Source organism: Delphinapterus leucas, chromosome 6 (genome assembly GCF_059928025.1).
Source record: "Delphinapterus leucas isolate spDelLeu-1000000601 "Yukka" chromosome 6, BTC_Dleu_Yukka2, whole genome shotgun sequence".
Classification (NCBI taxonomy): domain Eukaryota; kingdom Metazoa; phylum Chordata; class Mammalia; order Artiodactyla; family Monodontidae; genus Delphinapterus; species Delphinapterus leucas.
The window spans coordinates 73,871,009-73,888,567 of record NC_143134.1 but is presented as its reverse complement, the minus strand read 5'-3'; the positions used below and the strand labels follow the sequence as shown (position 1 = coordinate 73,888,567).

Genomic DNA, 17,559 nt, shown 5'->3' with positions numbered 1-17,559 from the left:
ACTTGTATCTTTTTTTTTTTTTAGATTCCACATATAAGCAGTATCATGATATTTATCTTTGTCTGGCTTACTTCACTTAGTATGATAATCTCTAGGTCCATCCATGTTGCTTCAAATCGCATTATTTCATTCTTTTTTATGGCTGAGTAGTATTCCATTCCATACATACATACATATATATATATATATATATATATAATATATATACCCCACATTTTTATCCATTCATCTGTTGATGGACATTTAGGTTGCTTCCATGTCTTGGCTATTGTAAATAGTGCTGCATTGAACATTGGGGTACATGTATCTTTTTTTTTTTTTTTTTTTTTTGCGGTACGCGGGCCTCTCACTGTTGTGGCCTCTCCCGTTGCGGAGCACAGGCTCCGGATGCACAGGCTCAGCAGCCATGGCTCATGGGCCCAGCCACTCCGGCATGTGGGATCCTCCCGGACCAGGGCACGAACCCACATCCCCTGCATTGGCAGGCGGACTCTCAACCACTGCGCCACCAGGGAAGACCACATGTATCTTTTTGAAGTATGGTTTTCTCCAGATACTTGCCCAGGAGTGGGATTGCAGGATCATATGATAGCTCTCTTTTTAGATTTTTAAAGAACTTCCATGGTGTTCTCTACAGTGGCTATACCAATTTACATTCCTACCAACAGTATAGGAGGGTTCCTTTTTCTCCACACCCCTTCCAGCATTTGTTATTTGTAAATTTTTGATGATGGCCATTCTGACCGGGGTGAGGTGATACCTCATTGTAGTTTTGATTTGCATTTCCCTAATAATTAGCGACTTGGAGCCTCTTTTCATAGGCCTGTTGGCCATCTGTATGTCTTCTTTGGAGAAGTGTCTATTTAGATCTTCTGCCCATTTTTTGATTGGGTTGTTTGTTTTTTTTTGATGTTGAGTTGTATGAGCTGTTTGTATATTTTGGAGATAATTCCCTTGTCAGTTGTATTGTTTGCAAAGATTTTCTTCCATTCTGTAGGTTGTCTCTCTGTTTTGTAGGGCAGCTTTTCTCTTTGTTTCCTTGCACTGGATAAAGAATAGGCTAAACTGAGGAGAAGCCAAACTGATGTTTTTGGCATTGTGGCTTTGAAAGATTTCAAGGTCCCTTGAGTTAACCTGTTTTCAGCAAAAGAAGTAGAGGATAGTCCCAAGACAGTAAAGAGCAGAGTAAAGGTCAACAATTGGATCTAATAATGACCAAATTCTACAAGTTAACCTCTAACTTTCTGGAGCTGCTCAATCCCAGCAGTTTAAAAATAAGTTGGGGGGCTGTTGCTGAATCGGTGGAAAGAATGTAAAATTTCTAAAATAATTTTTAATCAAGAGAAGCCATCTGAAGTGGCTTTGGAAAGAAAATTGTTGATGAATACCAAATGTCCTGTTCAATGTTGTGATGCATATGACTGAAGAGAAGCATTTTTGCCTGTATTTGGGGAAAGATGAAATTATACTAAATGAACTGCACTTACACTGGACCTGTAGTTACTGGAGAAACTTTCAAAATAACTTTGCTTTAACAAGGGATTCCTATTTCAGTTACGGGTGAGCTTCTCAAAAATCATTAGATAATATAATTCTTAGGATTTTTCTCTAGCTAATATGACACTTAATTTACCATATATAAAACGTATGAGGCTGTTTATCAGTTTGTTGATCATTACTCTTATCTGGTTGAGCCTCTGTGTATCACTGATCCTGCAGGTAGATCTTCCCTTCCAAGAGAAAACACTATTATTTTCTTATATTCATTTCTTTAAAATCATACAGATTTAACAAAACATGTCACCTGGCATTCTTGCCAGTAAGAACTATGATGATCCTTGGGAAATGCATCTTCTTAAAAAAATTCTTAAGCAAAGTCATTTAATGTCTCTGGGAGCCGGCTTGTGGCCTGCAAAAAGGGATGTTGGACTAAATTCTTTGATGTTTCCTTCCTGCTCTGTACTGTGTGGAAAGTGCATTCAGTACGAGCAGAACACTGTATGCCTGTGGTGATGATGTTTGAATATAGGGGGTCAGCAAACCCTTTGGAAGCCGTGTGCAAAATTGTTGACTGGTGTTGGGGGTTGTGTGGGATAAGTCGGTGGTGCCCATGTGTTGGGATGTAGGAGAGGAGTGTGGTGACAGCTGACTTGCTTATCCATTCTGGCAGGGCTGCTACCATTGTGATCTACACAGACCCTTTCATCTGGCTACTTCAAAGCATTTTTACAAACTGTAGCTCATTATTTCTTCAAGCACAGCATAAAGAAAGGTTGACTGGTGTCTTTTCAATTAACTCAAAGATGAAGAAACTAACTGTATAGAACTAAAAGGTATTCTCCCAGAAGTATACTGCATTGCAGAGGGGCAAGATAGAGAAAGTGTTCATCCCAGCTTCGTAACTGACAAAAAAGGAAAAAATCTTAGTGCTTATTTTTGGAGACTGTGTACATTATGGCACCCTCATAATATGGAAGATCATGCAGCCATTATACTCCCCTCTCTGCATGCAGCCTCTCTCATGCAGAGAGGGGAGTATACCCCACACAGATCCCCGCATCCCAACCGTGAACTGCCTTCTGCCATTGTTACTACGTCCATGGCCTCTCCTGACAGCATCTGAGGTTCAACTCTATCTGCCTGCCTTGAGACTGGGGTCCCTCAGTGTGACAGAGAAAGATTTGGAAAGCAGCACTGAGACATCCATGTTGTAGAGTCAGAACAGCGCTGAACTGGACGCTGTGCCCAACTGGGGGCTAATTCACGGAGTGAACTGTTACTTCACCTCTCAGGGCCTCAGTTTCTCATCTGCATGACCATCAGATGCAGGTCCACTAGGCCATTCACTGGGACTTGTCCAGGGTTGTGGTTATTAGTGTTGTCACTCTTGATATTGTTGTAGCAAGGAAGATCCATGGGGTAAATTCACGGATTTCTGCAAATACTGGTCCAGAAAGACCATTTGCGTACACGCACGCACATACACACATGCACACACACAGGATGGAGGATCATTCTGGTTATGACAATGCAGAGGTTAGAGTTGGTCAGCCTAGTCTTTCTCTTTTGGTTTTTCAGTTCCTGACTGCCCCAGACTTCATAAATCAGACTTTAAAATTTTCCTTCTCCTCCCTCGTACTTGAGTATTGACTTTTTACCCTTTTCCAATGGAACAAACCTTACATATGAGTATGGACCCAGTAGGTGGCACTGACTACATCTATTAAAGACAGGAAATTTGCCAGGTATAGTTGTATAGATCCATAATGCAAAATTCACATGTATAGCTCAGTGGTTCTCAGATGGGGGTGACTTTGCCCCACCTGGGGACATCTGGCAATATCTGGAGGCATTTTTAATTGTCACAACTGAGTAAGGGGGAGATACTCCTAACATCTAGTGGGTAGAGGCCAGGGATGCTGCTGAACAGCCTACAGTGCACAGGACGGCCCCTCAGCAAAGAATTGTCCAGTCCAAAATGTCAATAGTGCTGAGGCTGAAACCCTGGTATCAATTAATATGCAAATCCTTGTAAAGTATTATGAGAGCCTATATTCACAGAGGGAAAATCTGGTCACCTGGCCCTCCTTCTTGGTCACTGCTCTCCTGGTGTCTAGGTCACACAAAGGCTGTTTTGTCCTCTTGAAGCCTTTGGGGAGAATGTGTTACCTAGGAGTTAGAATAGTGGACCAAGGGTGAGGAAGACAAGACATTTTCCCAGAGAACATGACACAGTTGAGTCAGCCTTTGGTATACTGTTGACACTCAACTGTTAATAAGATCCAGAGAATTAAGGCAAGCTTGCCTCTGAGAGATGTCATGAGTAACATAGTCTGAAAAGGCCATTCTTATTCTTTTATTTAATGGCAGTCTTATCTGAGGGGATATAACTTAGATAAGGTTAAGAGCATGGCTCTGGAACCAGAGTGCTTGACTTTAATTCTTGATTGCCATTCACTAACTGTATGTCATTTTTTCCCTCATTTGTGATGTGGGGATGATGCCATCAAAATAGTATCTACCTATAGAATAATTATGAGAATTAAACTAATAAGTATGAAGTATTTGAAACATTGCCCAACTTAGGATAAGTACCTTATAAATATTAGTATCACTATTGTTTCTTTAAGTCAGGAATATGATTCAAACTATATACATTCATTCTTTTATTCAACAAGTATGTTTTTTTCAGCACCTGCTATGTCCCAGGCACTGTTCTAGCTGCTGAAGATACATCAGTGAATCAAAAACATCAGATAAAAATCCCTGCCTTCATGGAGCTTACCTTTTAGTGGATTATAGTAGTAATAATGCAAACAGAAAGAAAAAATATACAAAATTATAGTCAGCCTGGTACTTGTCCTATAGTTTTTGAATGAACGGATATATTATTCATAGTTTCGTATTATGTTACGTAGCTAATTGGGCTTGGAAGTTTGAACTGTCATCTTATGTAAGAAAAGAAAGTTAGGGACTTCCCTGGTGGTCCAGTGGTAAAGAATCTGCCTTCCAATGCAGGGGACGCAGGTTCGATCCCCGGTCGGGGAACTAAGATCCCACATGACGTGGGACACAGCCCACGTGACACAACTACTGAGCCCGTGCACCTCAACTAGAGATAGAAAATCTGCACGCCACAACTAGAGAGAAGCCCGTGCGCCGCGACAAAGAGCTGGCACGTCACAACAGAAGATCCTGCATGCCACAACTAAGACCCAAAGCAGCCGAAAAAAGAAAGTTAAACCAATACAGAAAGTCATGCCAATAAAAAATGGAAACTACTGGGACTTCCGTGGTGGTCCACTGGTTAAGACTCTGCGCTCCCACTGCAGGGGGCGCAGGTTCAATCCCTGGTCGGGGGACTAAGATCCTGCATGCCGCACAGCGTGGCCAAACTAAGATTAAAAAAAAAAAAAATTGAACTACTACATAACATTAGAAAGGAGAAAGAGGAGAACTGAAATTAGGCCACTGCCTATGGCCATGAGTTTTGTTTAAAATGAACTGAACATTTTGCCTTCTTATCTTTGTATCAGACATATAGTTACCGCTAGGCAGATTTGCACATTCCAAGACATTCCAAGACTTTCTCAGCTGCAGCAGGCACCTCTGTCTGTGTCGCAAAACAGAGAACAATGTTGGTTATTATCAGATCACTGCAGCTGAAGAGGAAGAATCAACAGTAACTCACTCTCCAAAAGTAATTCGCTTCTGAAAGGAGAAACTCCTTCAGAACAGTCATCTCATGAGTGCAGGCTTTAGCATTCCCTGAAGAACTTGGTTAAAAGAAACTCTAGACCTTACTGATTGGTTCCTCATCTTTTGTTTTCCAGAAACCTTCTCTATGTCTACCCACAGAGGCTGAACTTTGCTAACAAACTAGCGTCTGCCCGGAACATCACAATCAAGATCCAGTTTATGTGTGGAGAGGATGGCAGCAATGCTATGCCGGTAATGAGGGAGATAAACATTTGCCTCGAACCAGGGTGGGCTGAACTTCCCTTGCTGGTTCACACAGACAAAATCAAGGGCTGATCAGCGTAGAGTGCCTGTTGATTCAGGCCAGTACCACTGATCATGTGCAGGGGCCTCTGTGGCTGGTCCAGTATTGCTCCCAGGATGCTGATGGGGAAGCAGGGTCAGCCTAAATCAAGAGTCTCTTTCCCAACTTATTCCACAGTGAGCTGGGAAATTTAGAAATGCAGATCATTTTAGAAGACTGAAAAATATCATGAATTCTTTCCGTGCCACCCTAACAGCATAAGAAGTAGAAGGACAGGCCCAAGGTGTCAGCCATGCTTGCTGTACTTTCAGATGTGCACTGCGGTACACGTCTACCTAAGCCTCAGTCCACATCTAAAGATAAATATAATAGAAAGTACTGCCTCGTCATAATAAACATACACCATCTCAACACCTTCTAGGAATGGATCTTCATCCTGAGGTAAAATGTAAATCAAATAATAAATACATAATGCAGTGTTCCCTAAGGAACCCAAGATGCCAGAATTTGTATTTTTTTAACCATCTGCCAACAAACGAGATGGTGGTTAGCTATTACTATTTTATTTAAGGTGGAGAATTCAGTTAATACACCTTTCTACTGAAGTCACTTTTTTCCGGTGCTTCCATTCTTCAAATATCCACTTTTTTTAAAAAAAACATCTTTTTAATGTCCCACCTACCTTCCCAATGCAAGGCATCCTTTTGCAATTGTGGGAAAGAAATCCTAGAGGAAGACTCCCCTGGTTCTCCCCACTCTCGCCCCTGGCAAATCCATCAGGGCTGCCAGGTACAGCTGTGGTAGCCAAGGTCCCCAGCCGGGGATGAGTGGGGGCCAGACACCAGCCTGTTCACCACTCACCAAGCCTGGGACCTGGCATGGGCATTAGTGCATCTAGTAGGAAGGGCTCTTTTTTAATTTACCCAAAGATGAGTCCACGTGTGAAGTCATGTGCCTTTAGGGCTGACCCAGGCCCAAAGAGGTGTCTTTTTCTAAACACCATAAATGTGTGGCCAGTGATGGGCCTGATGACCCAAGTGACCAGGCAAAAGAGCCTCGACCAGGGATCTCTCACGGAGGGCAAAACTCTGTAACGTTGCCCTGTAGTATAGACCTCTAGGGGAAGAGGCAGATCGAGAGAGCACTGGTTTTCTAGTCTCACAAGCCTATGGCCCTTGGTCACTGATGTAGCCACTGGAGTCTCCGTTTATCCTTCATAGCCAGTTCTTCTGCATCAGTTGGGCCGCTTGTAGAACTCAGCACTCTTAATTTACAAAATGCAGCTCTATGAGACCAGAGCCTCCTACTGGGCTGATGATCGTTTATTTGATTTAACCAAATATCACAGTTAATTTGGCCCTTTCTATACTGGTGAACAGGTCATCTTTGGAAGATCCAATGGGCCTGAATTTCTGCAGGAAGTTTACACAGCTGTGACATACCACAACAAGTAAGTATATTTCAGAGTTCTAAACATATGCCAAGATTGTTTTATTATGTCCTGGCTTTTCTGAATCCCCTAGGTGATTCCTTCTACCAGTATTTATAATTCAGGGACTAAGGGACAGGAAATCCATGCCAGTTCCCTGATTCTATGCTGGAGAACCACAATTTTTGCCATTAACTGTGTTTGGGAGAAGAACATATCTTCAAGAACCTAATATTGTTTTGAGTTTTCTGGAGCCTTCTACTCTTGTGTGATATAGAGAGGTCTTATGGTGTTCCATAAAGAAATAAATTTCTTGCCTTGCTTTGAGGTACTGGAGGGGCCAGAAACAAAATCCAGCCCTCCTTGGTCTGTCTCCTTGTCTTCTATCCGTACCTGCACCACTACCTACTTTAAGAAGATTTAAGTTGACCAAAGGAGAAATGAAACACTCATTTTTATGTGGGCAAATTGAGTCAGAGAATAATGTCTAAACTGTTATTCACATTTCCAGGTAGGACATCTGTATAGGGTCAGACAAACTTGGGTTTGAACCCGGCCTGATAACCTTGGCCCATTTAAGTATTGAATACTTCTCTGAACCCACCCTCTTGGACTGGAATGAGGCTTAAATGAGTAATGTATGTGAAGCCCTTAGTAAACCGCCTGGGACATCATAATTCAGTAAAATCAGATTCCCTTTCCTTCCTGCATCCTTCATTTGTTTCCCCCAAATCCTTTGATGAGTGCTGGCTGTGCACCAGTCCCTGTTCTTGGGGTAGAGATAGAAAAGGAGGTCACAGCAGGACTCCAAACCTCATCCTCTGTCCAAATTAAGTGGTTGGATTTTTCCATTGTGTGCAGGGATTTTTTTTTCTGGCAAAGCTTTTCGTTTGTGAGCAGCCTTATATAAGTGAAGTGTATCCAGTGACATAAGCTTTGGTCTCAGGACTTTTCGCTTAGGAGGAGACTGATGTAAAATGAAAAGTAAAACACCAAGCAGGCGAATTCTGAGGGGCAAAGGGTCCGTGGTTTTACAATTTATAGTCAGAGAAGCCATCATTCTTGCTAAAAGTTATTTGTGTATAATGTGCTTTTGAAACAGGTCTCCTGACTTCTATGAAGAAGTGAAAATTAAGCTCCCTGCTAAGCTAACAGTAAATCACCACCTCCTGTTCACCTTCTACCATATCAGCTGTCAGCAGAAGCAAGGAAACTCCGTAGAAAGTCTCCTGGGATATTCAGTGAGTTGTTTTCAACTTGCAGATTCACTCTGCAGTTGTTGGTGCGTCCAAGGTTCCTGCAGAGATAAACAACTAAATTCTATTCACTTGCTTTTTTCCTGTCAGAAGTAGCAAAATGTGCCAAACCAGATTGCAGCAAAGAGCAGAGATGACTTGACTTAGCAAATGACTATTTCAGGAATGAAAGGCGGTGGGTGAGAGAGAGTGAAAGAATACTCGCATTACAATGTCCATTATTTCCAAATTTTATATATATGCTTCACATATAAAAATAGCTCTTTTTTCCCCAAGGGGAAAAAGTTATTTCTTTAAAATATATAAAAGGTAAAATAAATATTGATGTTTTCCAGATATACACACACATTGGCTATAAAGAAAAATGCTACTACTTTGGCTCCGAAAACAGTGAATCATCGATATTACCATCTCAGGAGCTCTCAGGGAATTTAAAATCTAAAGAACTTGACAGAAATTACTGCCCCAAAGAGCTCTGGTCAATATCTAATCATCATTTAGTTGCATTTGATTATTGTGAGCTAGATAAATTGCCAGAATTATATGCTGTAATAAATCCCATTTTATTCTTTACATCATCTATTTCAGTGGCTGCCAATTCTCTTAAATGAACGTCTTCAAACTGGCTCCTACTGTCTCCCAGTTGCCTTGGAGAAGCTGCCACCCAACTACTCTATGCATTCTGCAGAGGTAACCAGCAAGCTGGCCATCGCCTGTTTCCGGTCCAGCCATGGTCTTGGACCACCTTTCCAGAGCCACTTCCCATTCCTTTATACATGACTAAGGATGCTCAGCGTGTTTTGGGGAGCAGTCATCTGTCAGCACAGGGTGTTTTCTGAGAGCACGTTGTTCTGATAGGATGGGAGAGATAACTGGTTTTAAGGCCTCATTAATTTAGATTGTCACCAATTCAGAATGTTGGGTCAATACAACCCATACCCAGGCAGCATTACCTTGTATTATCTATAACAAAGGGGTTTACAGAATGGGGGTATTTTAAAAAGGAAGGCAGGGCTTCCCTGGTGGCGCAGTGGTTGAGAGTCCGCCTGCCGATGCAGGGGACGCGAGTTCGTGCCCCGGTCCGGGAAGATCCCACGTGCCGCGGAGCGGCTGGGCCCGGGAGCCATGGCCGCTGAGCCTGCGCGTCCGGAGCCTGTGCTCCGTAACAGAAGAGGCCACAACAGTGAGAGGCCCGCGTACCCCAAAAAAAAAAAAAAAAAAAGGCAAATAGAGCTCACCTGTGATAACAACTGCTCTCAGCTCCCACCCTTACAAAAGGTTCCCATGCCAGATTCCATTGGTTTCCCCTCTGGGTTAGTTGTCACAGTCCCCAGGTGGATATTGGGGCTTTTATTCCTCTAAAGAGCTCAATGTCAATATTCTTTCTCTCCTCACGTTCCCTGTCCCACCTTTTTGCCCATACATTCTGCTGCAATCCACTAGTTTAAAGGGAGCCCAGTGAACCCTCCGTTCTGATTGCACCAGCACCAGCTCTCATGCTTCTCAGTCTGGTTGGTGTAGGTTTATATCAATAAGATTTATTTTGAAGCAAATACCAGACATCATATCATTTCATTTATAAATAGTTCAGTATTTTATCTTAAAAGATAAGGGCTCCTTTTTTAACCACCACGATACCTTAAAAATTAATAATAGTTCCTTAATATCTTCATATATCCAGTGATCAAATTTCCAATTATCTCATTAATGTCTTTTTTTTTTTATAGTTGTTTGTTGCATATGAGGATCCAAATAAGCTCTATACATTGCTATTGCTTGACATGTCTTTTAAGGCTCTTAATCTGTAGGTCCCCCTTCATCTCTTTTGTTTTCCTTGCATATTTCAAGCTGAATTTCCCAGGAATTTGAATTTTGTTCCAAATTTTATAGTCAACTTTCTTTCCTACTCTGACTACCCACCCCCACTCCCCAGGCTATTCCATTTTCTATTTCCTTTTTTTTTTCCCCTGGAGAGAGAAGCTTCCTTTGCCCTGGGCCACAGGCATATGCCTGAATTTAGATCAAAACTATTCTCCTCAAAACCACCTAAGTGGTTTTGTGAGTATGTTCACAGATACTCCCTGTTACTTTTTATGATTTGGACACACAGCCCCTTGCTGAAGCCCTCAAAACCACCTTTTCAACATCAAGCTGCACATTCTAATTTCCTAGAACACCCAGTAAACAAACCTGGCTTTGGAGACAAATACATCTTGATCCAAAATCTAGATTCTGCCATGCCCTTGCTGTGTGAACATGGGTGAATTGCTTACCCTCTCTGAGTCTCAAAGAGGAAACCTAGCCCACACCTGCCTACAAGGTAGCTGTGAACATTGAATGAGATAATACATATCAAGCAACAAACTCGATGCTTAAGTAAATATTAGTTCCTTTTTCCTACTTGCCTTAAGCTATCTTTATCAATATGCCCTCAGCTTCTCCTAATATGCTTTAGGCCTACCCTGTCCAATATAGTTGCCACTAGCCACATGAGGCTATTTAAAATGTGGCTAGTCCAAACTGAGATGTGCTGTAAGTATAAAACACAAACTGGGTTTCAAAGACTTAGTAGCAGGAAAAAAAAATGTAAAATATCTTATTCATAATTTTCTATATTGATTACATGTTGAAACAATAATCTTTAGGCTATATTGGGTTCAATGAAACATAGTATTAAAATTATTATCACATTAAAAAAATTTTAATGTGGCTACTAGAAAATTTTAAATGACATAGATGGCTCACATTATATTTTTAGTGGTCAGTGTTGCTTTAGATTACTGCAAACTCCAGTGACCGCACAGGTCGGACTCATTAATAATGAGTGCAAGGTCCTGGTGGAATTTGTTCACACTGGAGACTGTCTTCCCACCCAAGGTCATAGCTACTCCTCTGCTCTGCACATTGGTGCCATGCTGGGATGCAAGATCAACGTCTTCATATCTTCAGATTCTCAAAAGACGATAGAAAAGCAGGCTTTCATGTGAAATTTTCTGACATTCAAATGTTTGGCAACTACTTCGACAGTTTCTAACACTGGGCCAAACAACACCTGTCTGTGGGCTGGATCCAGCTTTGGGCCCCAGTTTGTAACTCTGTCTGAGATAGTTCCAAAGGTCCCCACCCCGTGCACACATCCTACCCTTGCAAGTACAGTATGTTTCCTTCCATTAAAATGCAAGAGACACAAAACCCACACTCACATGGCCAAGTCTGCCAAGGCCCTCCTTACTCAACACTGTAGGATGACAATTCCCTTGAGATTTTAAGGCAAGAAGTGGTCTCTGAGGACTACAGGGCTATTGATATATAAATATTATAAAAGTCATTTTGAGTAATTAAAGCAGGAGCCTAGAAGGACTGCTACTTGGAAACATTTTGTTAAAAGGGAACAAAACTGTAGTCTCTCAAAAGCATTAAAATTTCATGTCTTCTAAAGATATTCTACACTTTGTCCTGACATTCCTGATTAATGGAGAAATCGTTAGGATATGACTTAATTTTAATTCCTAGAATCAAGGATTACCAGTGCTGGATGGAAGCTTAAATTAGATAGATAACTCGATTCAAACCCCTTCTTTCAGCATGAGAAAATGAAGGCCCAGAAAGTTTCATTGACCTGTCGAAGTGAAAATAATTAACTTGGTGTAAAACTGAACTTGAACCCAGGGCTCCTAACTCTAAGGCCAGTTATATTAGTTTTCCAGGGAGATTTATATTTGTATAACCCTGACATCTACGGTCAAGTTGCTTTACTCTGCTTGTTAGTACTGAGAAAAGGGAATTGAATTGCTAATTTGTTTTCTTTTAACACAGAAGGTCCCTTTGCAGAATCCTCCCATTAAATGGGCAGAAGGACATAAGGGAGTATTCAATATTGAAGTGCAAGCTGTTTCTTCTGTTCACACCCAGGTAAGGAGTATCCAGGTCAAGTTTAAATCAGAACAGCAGGCTAATAATGAAGATGGGGTGCAGCAGAGAAACTTCTAAGGACAGTTCAATAAAAGATCAGTGAAGATCTTTGTGCCTGGATAAAACAACACCAAAAAACCCTTTTAGTTCTGTGTGGGAAATTGCAAGCCTGTTAGGTTTTATTTGTTGGTTTCATAGAAAGACCTTATAAAAATGTTGAAGCAGCTTGGCACCTGCACTGTTGGTTGAGAAGTTTCGTAGGGAGACTTCATTTAAACATTTTCCTGCTGTTGCTGTCTCATTTCCCTCTGTAATTCTGCCATTTCTCTTCCAGATTTGTTGTTGTTGTTGTTCTACTTTCTCTCCTTTTCCTGCCACTGTCTTGAGCTTTGCATCTGCTTAGACCCCTGTCTCGGCAGTGTGTTTGCCTGGTATCCCTGCCTCTGCTTACAGAACATGTCAGAGTCCAAATTAATTTTTCTTCAGCTAATAATTATTGAGAGGTTCTATTTTGTGCACAACACTCTACAAAGAAATTCATAACCTGGTCTGAAACACCCGTGTCTTAGAACTTCTGCTCTGAAACACTGGGTAAGAAGTTTTGCCTAGAAAGAGCTACGTGATTGTGTTTATGAATCCACTGGTGAGCGTTGAGGGGATGAGACCCATGAGGCCTGCCATCTGCCTTCCCAGGACAACCACCTGGAGAAGTTCTTCACCCTCTGCCATTCCCTGGAAAGCCAGGTGACCTTCCCCATCCGCGTGCTGGACCAGAAGATCAGTGAAGCGGCTCTGGAGCACGAGCTGAAGCTCAGCATCATTTGCCTCAACTCCTCCCGCCTGGAGCCCCTTGTGCTCTTCCTGCACCTGGTGCTGGACAAGCTCTTCCAGCTGTTCGTGCAGCCCATGGTCATCGCTGGCCAGACAGGTAGGAGGCCTGGGGGCCTGGGAGGAGGCAGGCAGTGCCTTGTTTTATGAAACACGATTTTCCAGAAGTTCCGGGAGGAGGGCCAATGTGATCTTTCTGTTGAGGATGTGAGTCCAAGGGAAACCAAGTCCACTGCTATTTTTTTTTTTTTGAGATTCCCTGTATGTTTTAAAAAAAGAAACATTAATATAGGATGCTTAAAATTATCGGGGTTTTTTTACATTAATGTGTTGAATGACTGAAGCCAATCCTTTAAATTCCATTCCTAGTAATTGATGGTTTTCTTTTACCTCGAAGATATTTTTTGTTGACTTGACCAATAAGGGAATCCAACGTTTTAAAGAAATAAGACAACCCATATTCAATGGAAGGAAAGGAACTGTCTAAATTGAAATTCCTTTTTTATTGAGATAAAATGCACATACCATAAAATTCACTAAAGTGTACAATTCAGTGGTTTTTAGTATATTCATGACGTAATGCAACTGTCAGTACTTTCTAATTCCAGACCATTTTTATCAGCCTCAAATGAAACCCCATACTCCTGAACAGTCACCCCATTCTCCCCTCCCCTCAGCACGCAGCAAACACCCATCTTAAATGCTTACTTTTAACAAATGAACACTAAATACAATGTGTAAGACTTCCTTTGGAAATAATGTCATGTAGGGCCTGGGTCCAGTGGTTCTTCCAACTCCTGCAAGGGTAGACTGGCTGCTGTAGGGCATCTTTGTTTGACACTATTTTCAGCTGGGCTTGTATTAGTCTGTGCTCTCCAGCCCAGCAGATATCGTTGGGTACCATCCATGCTGCCAGTACTGTGCTTAGAGTTGTAGGTTTTGCAATAATAATCAAGAGCACATTGAACCTCAGAGGACTTACGATAAAATATAGCAAAGATCAGCACAGGACACAAGTCCTCAAATGAACACAGCTGAATACTGTTGGGGTGATGGCGAAGACATCCATCCGGGAGGATGAGGAAGGCCCCCAGAAAGAAGACTGCAACTGAGATGGCTTTGAAGTGGGCTTAGAGGGAAAGAAGCCAAAATGGGGACAGAGACTGGCAAAAGCAGAGGACCAGAGTGTCTGGATCAGAAAAAAAGTAGTTCAGAAAAAAGTGTCAAAACCACTTTTCTGGGAGTGTCAGAAAAGAAGGAGATAACACTGTTGGGCCGTGGAATATGAGTAAGTTGGTGGGGAGGGAGAAATGAACTTGTAGCCTAGGACACATGGGGGAGCTTTCAGAGCTAGGGAAGAGTGTGACCTCTGAATCCCTCAGTTTGCAGTGTATCCTGGGATGCATCTGCTGTGGCTCCACAGATAAGGCGTCCTACATTGTCGGCTAACTTTTCACACGTGTAGCTGTTGCCTCTCCAGCTAGATGCCTGTGGAGTGGCCATGTGTACCCTCCCTGGATTTCCTTCTGCGCCCTCCACATATGTGGTGCACTGCTTTGTAGGCCCAGCTATGGAGTGTAGACTTGTTCACTAGACAGAACGTTCATTCACACATTTTGAGCCAATATTTGGGACTCCAGGGTGTTGGGACAGGCAGAATAGGTGGAGGCACTTGGTCTCCAAGCATTTATTCAGAACTTATCTGTGTCAGGCACCATGGAAGGCATGGTGGGGAGAGAAGAAAGTATGAGAAATGCACTTTGCTTCCAGCCTATCAGAGAGACAGAATTTCCCACTGGAAACAGCCCAAGAACCTTGTGATTTGGTGTCACTTAAGCCCTGTACTGAGTGGTGTCAGAGGCTTCATTGAGGAGGTGGGATGGTGCTTAGCATTGAAAGGTTAGTATGATTTTGTGGGTGGGAGCAAGGAGGGCTTTCTAGGTGAGGACAGCAGCACGAGCAAAATTGCAGAAGTGAGAAGCAGACGCGTGATGGGGACAGTATAAAGATTGCCTTATTTTAAGGAAGTTGAATTTGAGCAGAAGAGGGTACCAGGTGGGATAAGTAGGGTGGAGCCAGACTGTGGAGGGTTTGGAGCTCCTCAACAAGAGAGTGTGCATGGTGAAGCATTGTTTGTACAGGTCCAGGGACTGACATGATACACATACGTTTTTAGATTAATCTGTACACCAAGAATCCATATTGTTCAACAGCCCATCTCAAACCATAGTGTGCGTAAGAATGACCTGGGCATCTTGTTAAAATGCAGATTCTGACTCAGTCGGTCCTGGGCGGGGCCTGAGATTCTGCATTTCTAATAAGATCCTAGGTGATACTGATGATGTCAGGACAGACCCCACTGAGTAGCACCACTTCACAGCGTGGTTTAGAGAGGGGAGGAGGTCTGGACAGGCTCGCATCTTCGTCCTGAAAAACCACAGTGCTGGCAGAAGGAGGAAATGTGAAGTCCTTTGCAGTAAGCAGAGCTGGCATGCTGGAGCTTACTAAAACCACTCACCCTGCCCCAGGGGGTTCAGCCTGGTTCAGCCGGGTCAGTGGTCAGGACTCCTTGTCACTGCCCCAAAGAATGTTCCACCTCAGGCTCATTAAGGACTCACTGCAGGGCCGCCCATTTTTCTCTTGGTTCCTCAGCCAACTTCTCCCAGTTTGCCTTCGAGTCTGTGGTGGCCACCGCCAACAGTCTGCACAACAGCAAGGGCCTGGGCAAGGACCAGCATGGGAGGAACTGCCTGCTGGCCTCCTATGTGCACTACATCTTCCGCCTGCCCGAGCCGCAGAGGGACATACACAAGTCAGGTAACGTCCCCCTGTCCCACCCACCACCCCACACCGGAGTATGGGAGCCTGGCGGGGAGCACACCCTCACCCCCACCCCACAAAATTCACAATAAAATTAAAAGCCCGAAAGTAATTTTTATCTTTCAGAATAAACAAAACTTACATGAATGCTGAAATTAAAAGTTCATGTCTCGGGCTTCCCTGGTGGCGCAGTGGTTGAGAGTCCGCCTGCCGATGCAGGGGACGCGGGTTCGTGCCCCGGTCTGGGAGGATCCCACATGCCACGGAGCGGCTGGGCCCGTGAGCCATGGCTGCTGAGCCTGCGCGTCCGGAGCCTGTGCTCCGCAATGGGAGAGGCCACAGCAGTGAGCGACCCGCGTACTGCAAAAAAAAAAAAAAAAGTTCATGTCTAGATTTTTCTCTCTTGCTTTCTATCTGCCTTCCTCCCTATTTTTATATTCTAAACACTTGTTTTTTCTGCCTATTTGATAATCCCTCACTGATCTTCACCCAGTCGGTACTTTTTTTTTTTAACATCTTTATTGGAGTATAATTGCTTTACAGTGGTGTATTAGTTTCTGCTTTATAACAAAGTGAATCAGTTATACATATACATATGTTCCCATATCTCTTCCCTCTTGCGTCTCCCTCCCTCCCACCCCTCTAGGTGGTCACAAAGCACCGAGCTGATCTCCCTGTGCTATGCGGCTACTTCCCACTAGCTATCTATTTTACGTTTGGTAGTGTATATATGTCCATGCCACTCTCTCACTTTGTCACAGCTTACCCTTCCCCCTCCCCATATCCTCAGGTCCATGCTCTAGTAGGTCTGTTTCTTTATTCCCGTCTTACCCCTAGGTTCTTCATGACATTTTTTTTTCCTTAGATTCCATATGTATGTGTTAGCATACGGTATTTGTTTTTCTCCTTCTGACTTACTTCACTCTGTATGACAGACTCTAGGTCTATCCACCTCACTACAAAATTTACAAGCAGCTCATGCAGCTCAATAACAAAAAAACAAACAACCCAATCCAAAAATGGGCAGAAGACCTAAATAGACATTTCTGCAAAGAAGATGTACAGATGGCCAACAAACACATGAAAGAATGCTCAACATCATTAATCATTAGAGAAATGCAAATCAAAACTATAATGAGATATCATCTCACACCGGTCAGAATGGCCATCATCAAAAAATCTACAAACAGTAAATGCTGGAGAGGGTGTGGAGAAAAGGGAACCCTCTTGCACTGTTGGTGGGAATGTAAATTGATACAGCCACTATGGAGAACAGTATGGAGGTTCCTTAAAAAACTACAAATAGAACTACCATACAACCCAGCAATCCCACTACTGGGCATATACCCTGAGAAAACCATAATTCAAAAAGAGTCATGTACCACAATGTTCACTGCAGCTCTATTTACAATAGCCAGGACATGGAAGCAACCTAAGTGTCCATCAACAGATGAATGGGTAAAGAAGATGTGGCACATATATACAATGGAATATTACTCAGCCATAAAAAGAAAGGAAATTGATTCAGTTGCAAATCCCTTCTTTTAAAAGCTGGAGAAGTGACAACAGATGCCTAGGATTCTAGGATCATAATGATAAGGAAAATAATATATATTTGATAGCTGTGGTAAGCAGTGGCCCCTAAACTTTTCATTATGAAAAAATAAATCCCTTTTCTCATTTCCCCCAAACTAAACTTCTGAAATAAAAATTCATTTCTCCAGTCTTTTTATAATACTCAACCAGAACGTCTGGTCAGCATGATATAAAAAGTAGCATCAATAAGTTAACAAAATTCCAGGCTCTGACAA

The 17,559-nt window shown here is 42.6% G+C and overlaps 1 protein-coding gene across 5 annotated transcripts in view; it reads left to right on the top strand.

Annotated features, from left to right (window-relative positions):
* DOCK8 (dedicator of cytokinesis 8) overlaps window positions 1–17,559 on the top strand; it is a 224,196-nt gene that overhangs the window by 130,575 nt on the left and 76,062 nt on the right. For all 5 annotated transcript variants that reach the window (XM_089913260.1, XM_022573565.3, XM_089913261.1 and 2 more), the window contains 7 exons: window positions 5,334–5,451; window positions 6,883–6,953; window positions 8,035–8,173; window positions 8,777–8,878; window positions 12,005–12,100; window positions 12,794–13,028; window positions 15,581–15,745. In XM_089913260.1, coding sequence (XP_089769386.1) covers window positions 5,334–5,451; window positions 6,883–6,953; window positions 8,035–8,173; window positions 8,777–8,878; window positions 12,005–12,100; window positions 12,794–13,028; window positions 15,581–15,745 — 926 coding nt within the window. The remainder of the gene's footprint in view (window positions 1–5,333; window positions 5,452–6,882; window positions 6,954–8,034; window positions 8,174–8,776; window positions 8,879–12,004; window positions 12,101–12,793; window positions 13,029–15,580; window positions 15,746–17,559) is intronic.